Consider the following 17327-nt stretch of genomic DNA (forward strand, 5'->3'; position numbering starts at 1 on the left):
GTATCGATATTTAGTCGACTAAATATCGACGGATTTGTTTTTTAAAAACCCCCCATTCGGCAGAGGGGGAGTAGGATGACCTAATCGACTAAGGAGGCGGCCCAAACCCCAAATCCGCAGGAGCAGCTGAAGAACGCCCCAAACCCTTCCTTTAGGCGTGTGGATTGCCCCCAAATTTGGTCCAAATCGTGAAATCTGAAGGATAGGTAAGGTTTCTTAACTTGCATTGTGTTTTAGGATTAGGAATTTTTTGTATTTGTTTGTTGTCCGAATTTGTGAACTCTAATCAAAGCGTTTGTTGTAGGTTTTGTAACCCTAATCTACTAAGGTTTATTTTTTTGCATTGTGTGAATTTTTTTGTTTGAAAAGTTTGTATGGGGCAAAAGTTTGCTTTTGGTTTACAGCGCTTATGTTGCAAGTTTTCATTACCATCATGACATGTTTCATATAGTTAAATGCTGACATGTTTCATTGTAGGTACCCTAAACAAATGACGAGCCGCAGAAGACCAAGCGATGAGGGCAATGAGTCACTTGAGAGATGCACCAAGCATAGGCAAGAGCGGCCTTCTTCGTCAAGGCGACAAGACGAAGAGCCTGATACTGTTGACCTCCCGTATGGGTATCTGTTTGAGGACGACCCTGCCGTCCACGCTTCATTCGTACGTGACCATTTGAACCGGCCGTTATGTGCTCCAAAATCTTTGGATACAGCCTTTTTTGATAAGGAGGGATTTGAAATTGTGGGGGTGTTGGAGGCGGCACATCTGAGGGTGTTGGCCGAGACCCTATGTCCGTATTCAGAGCTTATGGTGCGGGCCTTCTACCATAACCTCAGCTACGTACAGGGCGAGCTGAGGTCGAGGGTCTGTGGAATAGAGATCATCATGACGGCACCTGCATGGTTGGAGATACTCGGCTATGATTTTGACTCTTCTCAGACTGTGGTGTATGACGCTGATAGTGGTGTAGTACTTCCAGGATATGTACGAGAGGATGCCGTGCAGGAGCAGAGAAGAGTCCGTGGGGAACACTTGCACTATACGGTGGGGTTGCTTTCTGTGGAGTCCCGTATACTACACTATGTCCTCACCCACGTTCTGTTTCCGCGATCTTTTAATCATTCCAGGGTGTTGGAACATGACATTCCCATTATGTGGGCTATCCGACATGCCCAGATGGTGAACTGGAGGCACTATATCTGTTGGTTTATGTTTAAGGCCAAACATAAGGGTCATCTTCCATACGCCTGTCTGGTACAGAGGATATTGGTTCACTTTGGTGTTCCCATGGAGACTGAGCTGTTGAAGAAGACCACGGGCTATAATTGCAAGTTCGGAAAGCGTCTATTGGAGCAGTGCAAGATTACTAAGAACACGAGATCGGGTGTGTGGGAGTTTAGTGGTATGCCCCAGGTTGAGGTTCCTTATGTTGCCCCAGATGACCATATTGTTGAGCCAGATGTGGAGGAGGAGGAGGAGGAGGAGGAGGAGGAGGATGTGGCTGAGGTTGAGGAGATAGCTGAACCTGAAGGTGGATTTTCACTGCGTGATGTCATGAAGGGCATAAATGCAATGACAAAGAAGATAGGAAAGATGGCGCTGGCACATAAAAAATGGAGAAAGAAAGGGAATGAAAGGTTTAGACACATACAGGGAAGGTTTAAGGGTGTGGAAGACAGGCTTGCTCGTCTGGAGCTTGCAAGAGGTGGTCAGGTAGCTGAGGCAGCAAGGGATGGGGGTCATGTGTCAGATGAGGACGACTCGGAGACGGACACAGACGGGGATGACGAGTAGATTTAGGGTGTACATCATGTTATTGTGTTTTGTTCATGTATTTCCTTTAAGTCGTTGATGTAATGTAACTTTTTTTAATGAATGCAGAATTGTTATGTTTTTTGGATCTATGTTATGTTGTGTAATGAATTTAATTCCATTTCAATATTGTATAACTTATGAATGGAACCTTTTTAGCAATTTGATCATCACGGCACAAAACAATATTGAACAGGTCACATTCGTCCATAACACATCACAGCAAATCAGTACATGTGTTCAAAAAGGCTACATCTTGTATTGTTAACCGTAAACAAACGTTATGACAACATACGACTTGGTTTTAGGAATTTAATGTCCACATGGGTTTTTTGACTCGGAAATTATGCTCCCTAAGTCACACTCCCTTAGTGGATCAGTGTAGAGTGGAAACCTAGGGCAAAAAACATGTGTAATTCGGATTTGGGGTAATTTATAAATTATTTCTTTTATATTTAGTTAACAAAATAAAATTAAGATTAAAAAAAAAAAAAAAAAACGTGTCCGAGCGTGTCCTAGCGTTGACTGCGTGTCCAAAAAAGTTGACTGCGTGTCCAAAAAAGTTGACTGCGTGTCGGAGAGTTGACCGCGTGTCCCCAAATGTTGACCACGTGTCGGACGCGTGTCCGAGCGTGTCCGTGTCGGACACGTGTCCGACACGCAAAATTTTGTTTGATCAGCGTGTCCGTGCTTTAGTGGTGACACATGGCAAAAGATTCCAACGTTGAACTCTCCTTTATATATATAGATATATAGATAATAATATTATTTGTAAGCGATCATAAAATAAAAACAATGAGCCTATGCATAATTTACAATGTGTTCTACACACAAATCTCTCTGATCTTTATGAATCAAAAGACGTGATTAGTGGGATTCATTAACTCGTAATAAATGCTTCAAATCATGCAACCTATTGAGTTTTGGTGGTTAGTGGACAGAATATATAAAATAAAATAATATAAAAAAGAACGAAAAACGAAAAACAAAAAGGGCACGCAGAGAGTGTGGAGAACCAACAGAAACGAGATTGTCGAGCTTGGGTTGCAACCTGCGAGAGAGAGAGAGAGGGAGAGAGAGAGTCGAAGGCTTCAAAGATTGTATCTGATTCTGAGAAGACGAAGGGTTCTCTCTACCTTACCTGTTCCGTTTCATATCCGTAAGTCGCTGTGATTTGTTGGTTTCTCTATGACTCTTTATCTTTCTCGTTCTTGTTTCGATGCGTTTGATCGATCTATCACTTTCCCTATCTTCGCTTCAATTGATTCGCTTTCTCTTCATCTTTCCCCTCCAAATTTTTAACTTCTCTATCAATTTATTTAAACCCTTTCGAAATGGCTTCTAATTTCTCTTTCGCTCGTATTCTTGCACGTTTGGGGACTGATTGAACCTAAAATTTTAATTTTTTATTATTATATTTGGGTAATAGAATTGGCATTCTAGATTTTCGTTGGGTCTTTTCCGTTGAACAATCTCTTTGGATTTGTGAAGCAGATTAGGGATCGCTCTTTCAAAAATGAATTGTTTGGTTCCATATGGCCAATCCAAGTTTTTGGGTCACATTTTCTTCTCTCTAACCTCATCGTTTCCTTTGTGTGGGAATTTAATTGAAGGCTGTTTTTTTTCTCTTCTCTTTTTGTTTCTTTTTGGGTCTTATTAGCTAGCACTTTCTCAATTTCTTGGGGTTAAGAGAAGGGGTGTTCTAGCTTTAATTAGCCATACTCTTAGTAATACATTTTCAAGACGGAGAGCGTGTAGTGTTGTAGATGTGGGGGGGGGGGGGGGGGGGGGCATTTTCTCTCTTTCTCTCTTATTTAAGCAATTAGAATCTCATTTCCTGTTATTAATATTGTTTGGTTAATGCTCTTTCTTCATGATGGTACATTTATATTTTTGGATATTATGTGCTAGCCAAAACAATGAACCATAACTTTTTGGGTGTTGTTTCCATGTGACATTTTTCATTCATGTAATCACGGGTTTGAAAATGCAAAGTAAGGTTGCTTACTATAGACGCACAGAATGGGTCTGGCCCTTCACCAGGCCTGCGCGTAGTGGGAACTTTATAGCACTTGACTGCTCTTTTTTCTACTTTCCTTTTTTCCAAGTGGTTCATTGTTTTGTGTTTTGTATTGTCATGGTAAACCCTTAAATTTAAGTTCTACCATAGGATTGTTTCAGACTAATGAAAAATTATATACAAGTGATTTACTGAAACACTCTTGCATTTTTGTACGAAAGAAGCATTACTTTGTCTTTCATGATATACATTTCATAATTCAAGTAATTCATGCTTCCATTTTACTAACTATTCTCCAAATAGGGGGATATTCCTTCTTTAAAAGTTTTGTTTTAAAATTCTAATCAAAGCAATTGGACTGTGAATGTTTTGCTCACTCTAATACCTTTGCTCCATTTGTGACAAGCCTTGTTCTGTTGCTGGCTTGTGCCTACATGTGAATGTTTATGCCCAAGCCAAGTTGCACATGCTGACATAGTGACATGCAGCATCTCAGTTCATAATGCCTGGTGTATAGTGAGATGGGTTGCATGTGCTGGGCATGACCACATGGGGGAATGGGACTGTGCTTTTTGTTTTTTTATTTTTTTAATTTACACCAGGTCATGGGTTGGCCTATAGTTAGACAGACTGGGTTTTTAATGGATTAGAGATATAGAAACTCATGCCCATGTCTAAAAATAGGGTTATACTTGTTGGCTTGGAGCCCTAGGCTGGTATACACCGCTCCAGTTATCAGGTTGTATAAAGTTTCAATATGCCTTCAGAGCTGAAAACATGAAAAGCCCATTTGCATTTTTCGACTGACAAGGGTAAAAAGCTTTCCAGTTCAATTTTTGTTGAGATGTGGTTTACATCCAGGGATATTTTATGCTTGGTAGAAGTTCAGTGCTGAATCTTCAAGCAAATATGTATGTCTTTTTACCTTTGCTGGCAGAGGTGAAACTACATGTTGGGTACCCCTTTACCCAGAACTTCCAAAAATTTAGAAAACACCCTTATCTTTTATTTATTTTTATAAAATATAATTCGTACTCATCAAGAGTTAGAGTAAAATGCTATTTTAGTACCTAAAAGACACACTAGTAATCAATTTAGTTCCTTCCAAATTAGTTTTATCAATTTGATCTTTCAATGTTCAAATCTCTATATATTAGTTCCTCCATCAAGTTCAGTTCACGCTTCACACATCATTCGCCTTCATTATTTGGGTGGAGGGACTAAAATATTGGAACTTTGAACTTTGGATTAAATTGATTTGGTTGTGGTGTAATTCAAATTACCTGTTTTGCTGGATAGGATTTTATAATTGCTTCTTTACATTGCTTATCTAATGGTTTTCCCAAGGGCTTGTCATGTATTGGATCTTAAGGAATGTGAAGCATCATTTTTTTTTTTGATGTCTTATTAGAGAGAAAAGGGAGGGGTACGGCTACGATGAAGATAAGAAATCCTGCAAAGGAAGAAAGTCTGTACGCAAAATATGGAACATCATTTTGTATTTAAGTATTTATCTCTGAATTTTGTTCTTTGTTTCTTTTCTTTGTTGCATTATTTGTAGTAAGTTACTATTAAGTAATCGGAGCTTGCCAAGCTACACTAGGTCAGCTCTTAAAATGTTAATGTTACTGTATAAAGGGCTTATATTCTGCATTTATGGCCCCAGACTTTATTACCAAAGGACAAAGTTAAAAAATAATGAAACCACTTAGAGGTAATGAATACCTTTTTCATTTTTGGTTTTTGATAATAAAAAATAGAAGCATTTATTATGACTTACAATTTCTAGACTTCTGTTATAATATTTAAAATTCCAGGTACATGATATTTGTTTTATTGCATCCTCCAGAATCTTTCTGCTATATGATGTTGAGCACATTATGCAGAATTTTAGTGCATAGAAGAACTGGTACAGATGGCAGGACTTGTGTCTGGAGAGTTGTCACATCATGGAGCATCTGATGGAAACTCTTGTAAAAGTTCTAAGGACAATCAAGACGATGCATTAGGTCGATGGTATATGTATAGGAAAGAAATAGAGGAAAATTCCCCATCAAGAAAAGATGGAATTGACTTGAAGAAAGAGACATACCTGCGCAAGTCGTACTGCACATTCTTACAGGATTTAGGCATGAGACTTAAAGTGTGAGTTTGCTGATACTGATATTTTTACTAATATTTAATTATTACTTTCCAGATTCACATACTTCTTAGTTCTTACTGTGTGTTTGGGATTGCTCTGAGGGATTGTATGCTTCATCCTGTGCCTATTTTACATTCTCTCTCTCTCTCTCTCTCTGTCACTCTTCCAAACCTTTATATTCTCTCTATAGTTTCTCAACAGGAATTTTTCGTGTGAAACCTTTCCTAAATAATGTGGCTGTTTATCTGAATGATATACCCAACCAATGCAATCTTGTATTGCATGATATAATTATGAAAGCACTATGAGCATATGCATACTTATACTACTTTTGCAATTTGGTTGCCCCTTTTCTGTTTTACTTTCTTCTGAGGTAATTTTATAGTTATATATTTGGAGTCTTTGCAAGATAGACAGCAATCACCTTTTAAATGCACTTGGATTTTGTTGTTATGTTGTAAATATTTGTATGTTGTTGAAATTTGGTTGTAGTTTACATATTGATTGTAACTTTTACCCCCTGCAGGCCTCAGGTAACCATAGCAACAGCCATAATCTTTTGTCATCGGTTCTTTCTTCGACAATCTCATGCAAAGAATGACCGAAGGGTGGGTTGTTGCGCTTTGAAATAGATATATGTAGGCATTTTGCCTCTCCTCACCCGTTTTAATTTAGTGTGATATGTTTGTGCTCTTCAAATTGTGAATAACTGGTATATGGTTAAGTTAACAGACAAAATAAATATCATAATACAACCTAGAAGGTGGTTTATTTTGTGCGGAATTATTTTCAATGCTTGACATGCCTGGTTGGTAAATACTTGATGGATGGTTTTTGTATGTAATATTGACGTATTTTCAACTTCATAAAGCAAATGCTTTTTTTTTTTGTTTTTATTTTTTCCTTTTTATTTTAAGCAAAATAAACTAAGTTATTCTTTCTATTTACTTGCGATATGAATACCAATAAATTATGTTGTATTGTTGTATTTCTGTCTAAAGAAAATCATAATGAAAAACATGGAAGAACAATTTTATATACACAAGCTTTCAGAAATTTGAGTTTATTTGTATGAACTACATTATTAGTTGTATAATATATGCAAAAATTTTCATGATAACTGTTCCTGGAAAGTTTGACTGTAGGTCACATTGAAAATGTTTTGGGTCCATTCAGTCTGGAAAATTGTCTAAGGACTTCTACTTTTTAGAAAATGTTTCTATACTGAGTGCAGGATTTATTGTTCTTTAATAGGGATCTGTAATAAAGGATTTCTTTATCTGTTTTGCACAATATTTCTACTGTAGGTGAGTTTTCTACTTTGTACAAAATCTGCTCTAGTACAGGTCAATATTTCCATTTTAAGTGTAGTGGAAAGATTTGTAATTGTAGGTGAATGAATATTCTAATTTTACAAATTTTGGAGGTTGATGTTTCTGAATGTTGTATCTTTTTTCACAACTTTTTATTTCATTTAACATTTGTATTACTTGAGATTGGATAGTTGTGTGTCTAATATGAGCACACATGGAATATATTTATATTAACAAGTACTGAACCTAATCTATTGTATATAAGATGTGGGACTATTCTATTATATACACAGTACTACTTTAACATATTATTCTAACCTCCCCCTCAAGCTGGTGTGTATATATTGTGAGCTCCTAGCTTGGAGTTGACAAACTGCATCTTTTCTCGAATGAAGTGACAATTGATCTCTATATGCTTGGTTCTCTCATGAAATATAGGATTATATGATATATGTAGCGCAACTTGATTGTCACAAATGAGAGTCATGAGCTGTTTCTGTTCACAAAGATGGAGCTCCCGAATCAACTGCTTTAATCAGATTTGTTCGCAGGTGGCAGCTCCCATTGCACGATACTCGACCTTTGCACTGGATCGGGCGACAACAGTTTGTTTCTTACTCTTCCAAGAAATCATGTTTCCTCCAAAGACGATATAATAACCTGAAGTGTGGCGTCTATCCGAGGGTGATCTTGCCCAATTGGCATCTGAATAACCACAAATTTTTGTATGTCCTTGATCCGAATATAATAAGCCTTTCCTTGGTGCTCTTTTAATGTAGCATAGGATCCTCACAGTAGCATCCCAATGAGAATCACAAGGAGAGTCAAAAAACTGACTAGCCACACTAACAACAAAAGAGATGTCCGACCTAGTCACAGTGAGATAATTGCGTTTTCCAATCAACCTCCAATAACGTCCAGGATCAGGTAATGGCTCCCCTGTCCGGGCAATAATTTGATATTAGGATCCATGGGTGTATCAATTGGTATGCCCTGTCTAGACTGTACCACCTCAATCCCTAAGAAGTAAAGAAGCTTACCAAGATCCTTGTCAGAAATTGACTAAACAAATATTGTTTTAATTGGTCAATCCCAGCTTTATCACTTCCAGTAAGAATGATGTTATCGACATATACTAACAAATAGATGCACTTATCAGGAGATGTGTACCTATGAACACAGAATGATAAACCTCACTACGAATTAAGCCAAAAGCCTGAATGACAGAACTGAAACGGCTAAACCACGCCCGAGGAAACTGTTTGAGACCATATAAGGGCTTACGATGTCTACACACTATCCCAGACCCCCCCTGAGCAACAAAGCCAGGCGGTTGCTCCATGTAAACCTCTTCCTTTTTAATGTCCAGTTGTAGGAGTGGCCAGTGACGAACAGCAGTGAGAGCAAGAAATATGCGGACACCATCTTAGCGACAGGAGAGAACATGTCGCTATAGTCAAGGTGAGTAAAGCCTTTGGCAACTAAGCGTGCTTGAGACGGTCAACATGGCCATTAGGTCCAACCTTGACAGTAAAGATCCACCGACAACCAACAATAGACTTCACGGAGGAGCATGAATAAGATCCCAAGTGCCATTGGAATGAAGAGCGGCCATCTCATCAAGCATCGCTTGGCGCCACTGGGAAAATGCTTCACCTATGGTCTTGAGAATAGACACAAAAAAAAGACTAGAAATAAAGGTGAAATGAGGAATAGAAAGACGGTCATAGCTCTAAAAAGTATAAAGAAGATTAGGGTTATGAGTAGTGCATACACCTTTTTTTTGGGCAATGGGAAGAGCCTCTGGTGAAGGAGCCGGAGGGGAAGAGTCGATAGGAGAAGGCTATGAATCATCCAGGGTCAAGTCCGCACGAGGCACAGAGAGCAGCTAGGTACAAGGGCTTGCCAGGAGGAGCAGGGCGCGATAAGAGCCCACAGGATAAAGTTCCTTTCAAATACTAAAGTATGCGCTTTACAATTTTCCAATGATCTTCCAATGGCGGAGACAAAAATTGACACACTTTGTTGACGCTGAAAGCAATATTTGGCCCTAGTGAGGGTGGCATATTGGAGTGCTCCAACAATGGATCTACACAGGAATGGGTCTGGAACATAATCAACCCTGTACTTGCTATGTTTGTGTCCACTAGGAATAGGTATATAGATGTCTTTGGCTTCAGTTAGACTAGCTTTTGCAAGGAGGTTCTTGATGTATTTTGATTGGACAACAAGATTTTCCCTTTTGGAAGCTGTTTGACTTCTATACCAAGGAAATATTCCAATGCTCCCAATTGCTTCAAAGCAATTTTGGAATGTAATTTCCTAATTAGTTGCTGTATCAGTGTGGGATTAGTGATTGTAATATTGTCCATATAGACTAGGATGTAGGTTGAGTGGACACCGGCCTGAAGGATGAATAGGGAGGGATCACTTTTGCTGGATTGAAATCCAAGTTGCAAAAGAGCGTGACAACTTCTCAAACTAGCTCTAGGAGGTTTTTTTGAGACCATAGAGGTCTTCGTGAAGTTTGCACACTAGATACTTGTCAGCTACTTCAAAGCCGTGTGGTTGAGACATGTAGACTTCCTGAATAAGGTCCATATTCTAGAAGGCATTGTTGACATCTAATTGTTGTAAGGGCCTACCATTAGTTAAACCCAAGGTCAACATAATTTGGATAGTGACGACTTTGACTACAGGAGAAAATGTTTCATTATAGTCAATTTCATGTTTTTGGTGAAAGCCTTTAGTCACTAGCCTTGCATTGTACTTGTTTACCGAGCCATTGGGGTTTTCTTTGATTTTGAAAACCCATTTGCATTCAATTGGCTTATGAGGAGGAGGTAATGGCTCCAAGTTTGACGAGCTGTATATTTTTGCTGCAAAGCCTGAAACCAAAGAGGATCTGGAAAAGCTTGCTTAACACTAATTGGCTCTATCTGGGCTGTAAGAAGGGGCAGTTCCTTTGAATATAGTAGGGATTGAGTGACTAGGTGAGGGAGTGCATACATATTCTGGCCTGAAGAGGATGAAGGGGTAGGAATAAAAGAGGTAGCTGAGGCAGGGTCAATGTGATTGAGGAAGGTGGGGTTTGAGGTTGAGGAGACCAACTTGGTGAGGACTGGCTTTGAGGGGATTGACTATGAGCTCGAGGAGACTGACTTGGCGAGGGTTGTCTTGAATTAGAGTGACTTTCAGAGGAATGACTTGGTGAGGATTGACTGTGTGTGGATTGAGATTGTGGAGGAGAAGAGGGCTGATTTGAGTGACCATGTGAGGAACTTGACTGTTCAGATTCAGAATGATCACTTGAGGAGGAAGCATCTGATGTAGGGTGATCAAAAGGGGAACATGCTGCACAAAATTCATTTGATGTTTTGTTTTTAAATGGGACATTTCATTTTTGAAGTACAATTTTGAGGACTTCAAATCTAGATGGGCCTAAGGGTTGCTATTTACATTTGTCTCAAGATTACTGTTTTCATTTGACTTAGGATCAGAAAAATTACGAGACAAAATACAAGGCCTATGGATAGAATGACTAGTTCAACTAGGTATAACATCATTACATTTATTGTCATTACAAATAATAGAGGACACAACATTAGAAGGTGAAGCCCCAGTAGGTAGCTGAAGTCCATTGAATTTGTACAAGCCATCTGGTTCAAGATAGCCTTGAAGAAGGACCTCATCTAATTAAGTTTTTAGTTATGAAGGGAGCAAGAAGAAGGTTATGTAAATGTAAGGCACTGTGGATTTAAAGGAGAACATAATTGATCGGAGCCAAGAGAAGTAATGTGCAAACCTTGGCCATTACTAGCAAAAATTTTATCTGGTCCAGTGAATTGCAAGCTTTGCATTTTGAGGATCGACAATGACATGATGGGAGGTTCGTGAGTCTGGGTACCAGTCTAAAGCTGCTGGTGGATCAGCAGTGGTAATGAGTTAATGACATAGGTCCGTGAAGTAGATGCTCTTAAAAAAAGTAGAGAGTTGTTTGCTTGACGAAACTAAGGCGGTGTTTGAGTGGATTCTGTCTAGTACCTAGGTGGTGGTGGAGGTTGAATTGTTGCGGTTGTTGCCCCTACTGTTGCCAAACGAAAGGTGGGGTAGGTTGGTTTTAGGTGTTCGGGTATACAGAGATAGGGTAACATTGATTTGGGGCAAAAAGGAGGAGTCAAACATGAGCCAACAAGTTTAGACTTCATGGCCCAATTTCCAACATAGTTGGCATTGAATGAAGGACCTTCCACTGCGTCTTCCATGGTTCCGGTCGCCACACCCACTGCGTCCTCAACTGCGCTCAGGATAAGGGACATTGTTTGAGCTATCATCACTGCCTTGGAATTTGGTTAGAGGAAGATAGCTCTAGTTTTTAGGTTGGACCGCATATCTTTTGCTCATGTGATCCTGGAACAGGTGCAAACAAAGGATTTGTTTTTGTGACTTTCAGCGCAGCACTCTGGACCATATTGACTGAATTAGTCAAGATGCTGTCGCATTGCTTGATGAACCTAGCTTCTTGAGCTAGGAGCTGTCTTTCAAAGTCATCAAGAGTGCTTGGAGTCTCTTGTCCTTGAATATGTCATGCACTGATTGTACTCCTCTGGGAGTCCTTCATGAGCGATTTCGATCTGGCTTGATTCAGTTATTGGATCTCCAATAGCTCCATGTGTGTAATTGATGGGCCTGAAAGTGGTGAGTGTGTTAGTTAGTTTGTTAGGGAAATCTTCTAGAATATTCTTAGAGGAGGAAATAAAAGGAGAGGGAATGTGTGGAGTGGGGTAGGCATGTATTGAGTGATGAGTGGGGAATTTGGGGATCTCTTGGAGCCTAGGGTAGTTGGTTCTAAGGGTGAGTTTATTAGCATATAAGCAACTAAGGCTTTGTATTAGTTTACTAGTTTTACTGTACTGCTGTAGTATTGTCCCTATGGTGTGTCACACACCTGATTATTACTCATTCTGTTAGAGTTTGGCTCTGTTAGAGTTTGTTACAGATTGTTAGGATTGGTTAGTTGCTGAGTCAGCAACACCTGATCTATAAATAGATCTCTCTCTGTATCAGTTCATAATTCAATATACATTTTACATCAGAATCATATCAATACTTCTCTCTCTCTCTCTCCCTTTCTCTTCCGTGTTCATCTCTATTATGGTATCAGAGCCTTCGATCTGAAGGCCTGATCCATATAGAGCCTATTCATGTCTTCCGCTTCGGATTCACCTTCCTCTAATCGAGAATCTTCACATCACGAATCTTCATCTCATCCATCGTCACATGCAAAATCAGCTTCGAAGATGGAGAACAAAGCTCCACAACTGTTCAATCAACAGATAACAGTGAAATTGACGGAAGAAAATTACTTGCTATGGAATCAAATTGTAGATCCAATCATCACGTCACATCAGATGCATCGTTTCTTGGTTAATCCTAAGATACCTCTTCAATTTCTGTCAGAAGATGATCGAATCAGTGATGTCCAGAATCCTGAGTATGTGGAATGGATAACACAAGACTCAATGCTTCTGTCTTGGCTTCTTTCAACCGTTTCAGAATCGATTCTGAACGAGATATTAGGAGTAAAGTTTTCATATGAAGCGTGGGACAAAATACACAAATTGTTCCAAGGAATGATGAAATCAAAAGCAAGGTTGCTGAGATCTGAATTACACGCCATCAAAAAAGGATCAAAGACTGTGAAGGAGTTCCTTTCTCGAATCAAAGGTATTTGCAATTCTCTCAAGTCAATAGGAAGTCCAGTTAGTAATGAAGAGTGTTCAGATATTATACTTGGAGGATTACCAGCTGAATACATGGCGTTTATTGCATCTGTTCATGCGCGCGAAAATGCTTACTCCGTTGAAGATTTGAGTATTCAATTGATGACTCATGAACAAATACTAATGAGACAATCAGAGGCGTTGATTTCAGAATCTGCAGCAGTGAATTTGACTCAGCACAATTCAGAAGCTGGAAAACAGAGTAACAATAGCAATGCTGTGAACAGTGACACTCTGTTTGCCCCTGTTTTACGTAACCAGGAACAGAGTACTGGTTTTCACAACTCCAGTCCTTGAGGTCTTTGTGTGTTTTATTTTTGTTTTAGTATTTGTAAAATGAGGCTATGCCTCTGATGATTTAGTAAATACAGTATTATTTTTCTGGGTTCCACTAGTAAGCAAGCAGTTAATGCAAAAAATGTACTCCTAAATTTCTTTGTCACCTTTCTTGATGTTATGAAGCTCGTATTTGACTTTCATCAGAGTTCAAATGATTGTGGATCTTGTCCTAAGCCTGTTAAGAATGCTTCACACCAAGAATTTTGGTTGGAACTTCTTCTGAGAGCAAATAAAGTAATCATGTGAGCAGCATTTGATCAAATTTCTCCCAGTTTGTATACGCTGGTTTGATTCTTCCACTGACGTGATCTTCGGAGTTGAAACAAATTGGAGTTTGTTGATTGACAAGGAATTGCTGAAGTTGATGCGCTTGGATAGGAGGCTCTACGAGCTGCTTTTGTAGGAGAAAGTTTTTGTTACTCAACTTCACCGAATGCTGTTAGAGAAAATCAGAGGCAATCTTTGTTCACTTGATATGGAAGATGCGGTATCGATGGTGTTTGTGGAAGACATGGCTGAAGAATGGATCAGGGTGTTAGATTTGGAGCTCTGATACCATAAAACAGTGGGAGAGAAAATGAAGAAAAGGGAAAGAAAGAGAGAGAAAAAGGAGAATGAGGGTTTCTTGATTAATTTTTAAGTTACTGTTCTAAATCTCAGAACAGGTATATATATAGCCATAATCAGGCTTGCTGAGCAAGTTTCATTCAATAACCAAGTGTAACTGAATACAACTAATGCCAGGCTGGCATAACAGAACTATTACAAGGTTACACACAAACTATTCTGGGTTCTGCAGTGCAGTAGTACTGCGCTACTAACATAGCTAATTATACACGAGAGACTACTACTCTATTATAGTTATGTTCCAACTTTATATTAAGAAAATGATAGATGTAAAAGTACTATAAACTGAAAGACTACTTGATAAGAATCTCATATTTCACTTGATGAACATCTTTTGCAGACCATTGCAACAGTCTGTATGTTCCTTGCTGGGAAGGTTGAAGAGACTCCTCGTCCACTAAAGGATGTTATTCTTGTTTCTTATGAAATCATTCACAAGAAGGATCCTGCAGCTGCACAGAGGATAAAACAGAAGGTGTTCTATTACTGATGGTGCTTCGACCTATCTCCAGCCATTCTTTCTCACTGTCTATCTTTCTCCAATTCTTGTCTAAAGTGGAGTAGTTTTCTTTTCTATTTGCTGCAAGACTGGGCCTCCGTCTAACTTGTCAGTTTTTAGTCAATACATCATCTATCTAAGTTATAATGCGTGGAAAAACATTGTAGTTGTGGCCTCAATATTGAAATCCTATAAAATCATTATCTGGCTTGTAAATTATGAAAAGTTTTCAAATGATTTTTATTCATGTGCTTAGTTACTACTTAATTAGTACTGGTTGCCTAGAATTTTATCATGTAGCAAACATTCTTCTCTGTACCCCGTTCTATTGGATAGTTTATCTGATTCCATTCATTTTACTCCAACTGCTGTTTATTGGTAAAGTAACTCGTTGGCACCTTCTGGACTTCCATTTTTATTTGCCCCGTGCTTTATATTCTGTTTCTATTTCTTTAACCCTGAATACATTTACATTTGTTTAGTAGTATTCGTAAATGATGCAGGAAGTATATGAGCAGCAGAAAGAATTAATTTTACTTGGAGAGAGGGTTGTACTTGCTACATTAGGTTTTGACCTGAATGTTCAACATCCATATAAGCCCCTTGTCGAGGCCATAAAGAAGTTCAATGTTGCAAAGAATGCCCTTGCACAAGTTGCGTGGAACTTTGTTAATGATGGGTATGATAAAGTTGCCATTTGTTCTAATTTATCTTCGTTGAATTTATTTTAGTAATATATTTGTTCACACAACTGGAAAGTGGCTTTCAGGCTGAGGACTTCGCTCTGCCTGCAATTTAAGCCACATCATATTGCAGCAGGCGCCATTTTTCTTGCTGCCAAGTTCCTGAAAGTGAAGCTTCCATCAGATGGTGAGAAGGTTTGGTGGCAAGAGTTTGATGTCACCCCACGCCAGTTGGAGGGTTGGTGCCGTCCCCTCAATTCGTTTGCATGCTAAGAAAGTTGACCGAATTGGATAGCCTTTTATGTTCCCATGGCTCAATGCATTATGATAATTTCTGCCATTGTCACGTGTCTGGATGGTTTTATTCCCCTTTCCTGATCAAGTTAGGCATTTTCGTTAGAGAACAAACCCAGTTTTATGCTATGGGTAGTTTGCTGTTAAACAATAGGCTGTCCTTTTGTGTCCCACTAGCTGAATGTTTCTGTATATCCTTCTGAATCCTTGTGGTTATTTTCTCTTGCAGAGGTTAGTAATCAAATGTTGGAACTCTACGAGCAGAATAGAATTCCCCTATCACAAGGAAGTGAAGTAGAAGGGAGTGCTGGTGGGGGAACAAGAGCTGCTACAAAGGCTCCTGCTGCAAATGAGGAGCAGGCCTCAAAACAAATATCATCCCATGCAGCCCCCCACCACTTGTCTGCAGAAAATAACGTGGTGCTGCTAAGAGGAACCGAAAACCAAAGCAATGATGGGAGTGCAGAAATGGGAAGCGACATTACTGATCACAAGATGGACTTGGAAATTAGGGAGTCTCAGAACTCAGAACAGTTGCCTCAGAAAGATAACAAGAGAGAAGGGGATAATAGAACTAAATATGGGACTGAACGAATTGTTGCAGGGGACCAAGATAGAACAGTTGGGACTAAGGAAGCTGCAGAAGTAGGAGGGAGGGAGGATTCAGCATTACACAACTCTAGCTGCAATGTTGGTCGAAATTTGGAGCTACGGGAAGGGGCACTTGGTCAGTCACCCAAAGAAGCAATCAAGATGATTGACAAGGACAAAGTGAAGGCTGCATTGGAAAAAAGGAGAAAGGAGCGAGGGGAAATGGCATTAAAGAAAGATGTAATGGATGAGGATGATCTCATTGAGAGGGAGCTAGAAGATGGAGTTGAGTTAGCAGTTGAGGATGAGAAAAATAAGCGCGAGAGAAGACAGAACTGGTCTAAGCCTGATGATGAAGATCATGGTAAGGATCATGAGGAAACTAGAGATGGGAGACAAATTGGCATTAAGGTGCAGTTACAGAAAGACATGGATGTAGACAATGCAGAAGAAGGGGAGATGATAGACGATGCTTCATCCTTGTTGAACAATCGCAAGAGAAAGATGGGGAGCCCTCCAGCTAGGCAACCAGAGATGAAAAAGAGGCTCGATTCTAGTAATCACAATGATCTTGCTGAAGAAGGTAACGGGATGGGTAGAGTTGGTCATGCAGACAGGGAACAAACAAGGGATGAAGAGGAAAATCATTTTTGAGGTGAATATTTTACTGTCCTTTGTTTGGTTATTGTGATTTGGCTAATTGGTTGCCAATGAATTGATGATTCTGGATGCTCTTGTTTGCTTTAGACATTTCTTATTTAAGGAACTGGATGCCTCAATTTTGGTAGTGCCATTAAAAGTTTATGCTTTTTATATTTTTGCTGGTTATGAAAAGCTTATGAAGCTATTTAATACATATAAGGGGAATAATAAGTTTTATATCAAATTTTAATTATTGATTCATGTAAGGAGATAGTTATTCCTTGTCTAAGGAGATAGTTATTACAACAGCACCCGCTAACTACTGTAAACTTAAATGAATTTCTAAAAAGTTTCCATGAAAACAAAATGACTACTACATAATTGAAGAGTTTAAATGGTAAAAGCTTTAGAAAAACTATTTAAGCATGAACCAGTAATTAGTAAATAGGTTAGATAAAATCCCTGTACATAGGATTTAGGGTTTCCAAGAAAAGAAAAATCAAAGTTTAACTTTACTATTACAACTAAAAAGAATCCAAACACTTTAGTCCTTAGATTGGTCTCAAGATATGCCTCATCC

The 17327-nt window shown here is 39.0% G+C and overlaps 1 protein-coding gene across 2 annotated transcripts; it reads left to right on the forward strand.

Moving 5' to 3' along the window:
- Positions 1-2821: 2821 nt before the first annotated feature.
- On the forward strand, positions 2822-16914 carry LOC133300481 (cyclin-T1-3-like). 2 transcript variants are annotated; one of them, XM_061500037.1, is made up of 7 exons: positions 2822-2972; positions 5720-5978; positions 6503-6584; positions 14379-14513; positions 15041-15216; positions 15307-15458; positions 15744-16914. In XM_061500037.1, exons 2-7 carry the CDS (start codon positions 5749-5751, stop codon positions 16757-16759), a joined length of 1791 nt encoding a protein of 596 aa, XP_061356021.1. In that variant the 5' UTR covers positions 2822-2972; positions 5720-5748; the 3' UTR covers positions 16760-16914. The 2 variants fall into 2 exon arrangements, with proteins under 2 accessions (XP_061356021.1, XP_061356022.1); XM_061500038.1 differs by lacking the exon at positions 2822-2972 and having other exon boundaries at positions 5953-5978; positions 6503-6614.
- The last annotated feature ends 413 nt before the right edge of the window (positions 16915-17327 follow it).

Source organism: Gastrolobium bilobum, unplaced genomic scaffold (assembly GCF_033153095.1).
Source record: "Gastrolobium bilobum isolate Gb01-03AN ecotype WA unplaced genomic scaffold, APGP_CSIRO_Gbil_v1 utg37804, whole genome shotgun sequence".
Taxonomy (NCBI): Eukaryota; Viridiplantae; Streptophyta; class Magnoliopsida; order Fabales; family Fabaceae; genus Gastrolobium; species Gastrolobium bilobum.

Coding starts and splice junctions, on each gene's coding strand:
- LOC133300481 (XM_061500037.1), top strand. CDS start 5,749: ATGGCAGGACTTGTGTCTGGAGAGTTGTCACATCATGGAGCATCTGAT. Junction 6,585..14,378: donor ATGCAAAGAATGACCGAAGG/GTGGGTTGTTGC, acceptor CATCTTTTGCAG/ACCATTGCAACAGTCTGTAT. Junction 14,514..15,040: donor CACAGAGGATAAAACAGAAG/GTGTTCTATTAC, acceptor TAAATGATGCAG/GAAGTATATGAGCAGCAGAA.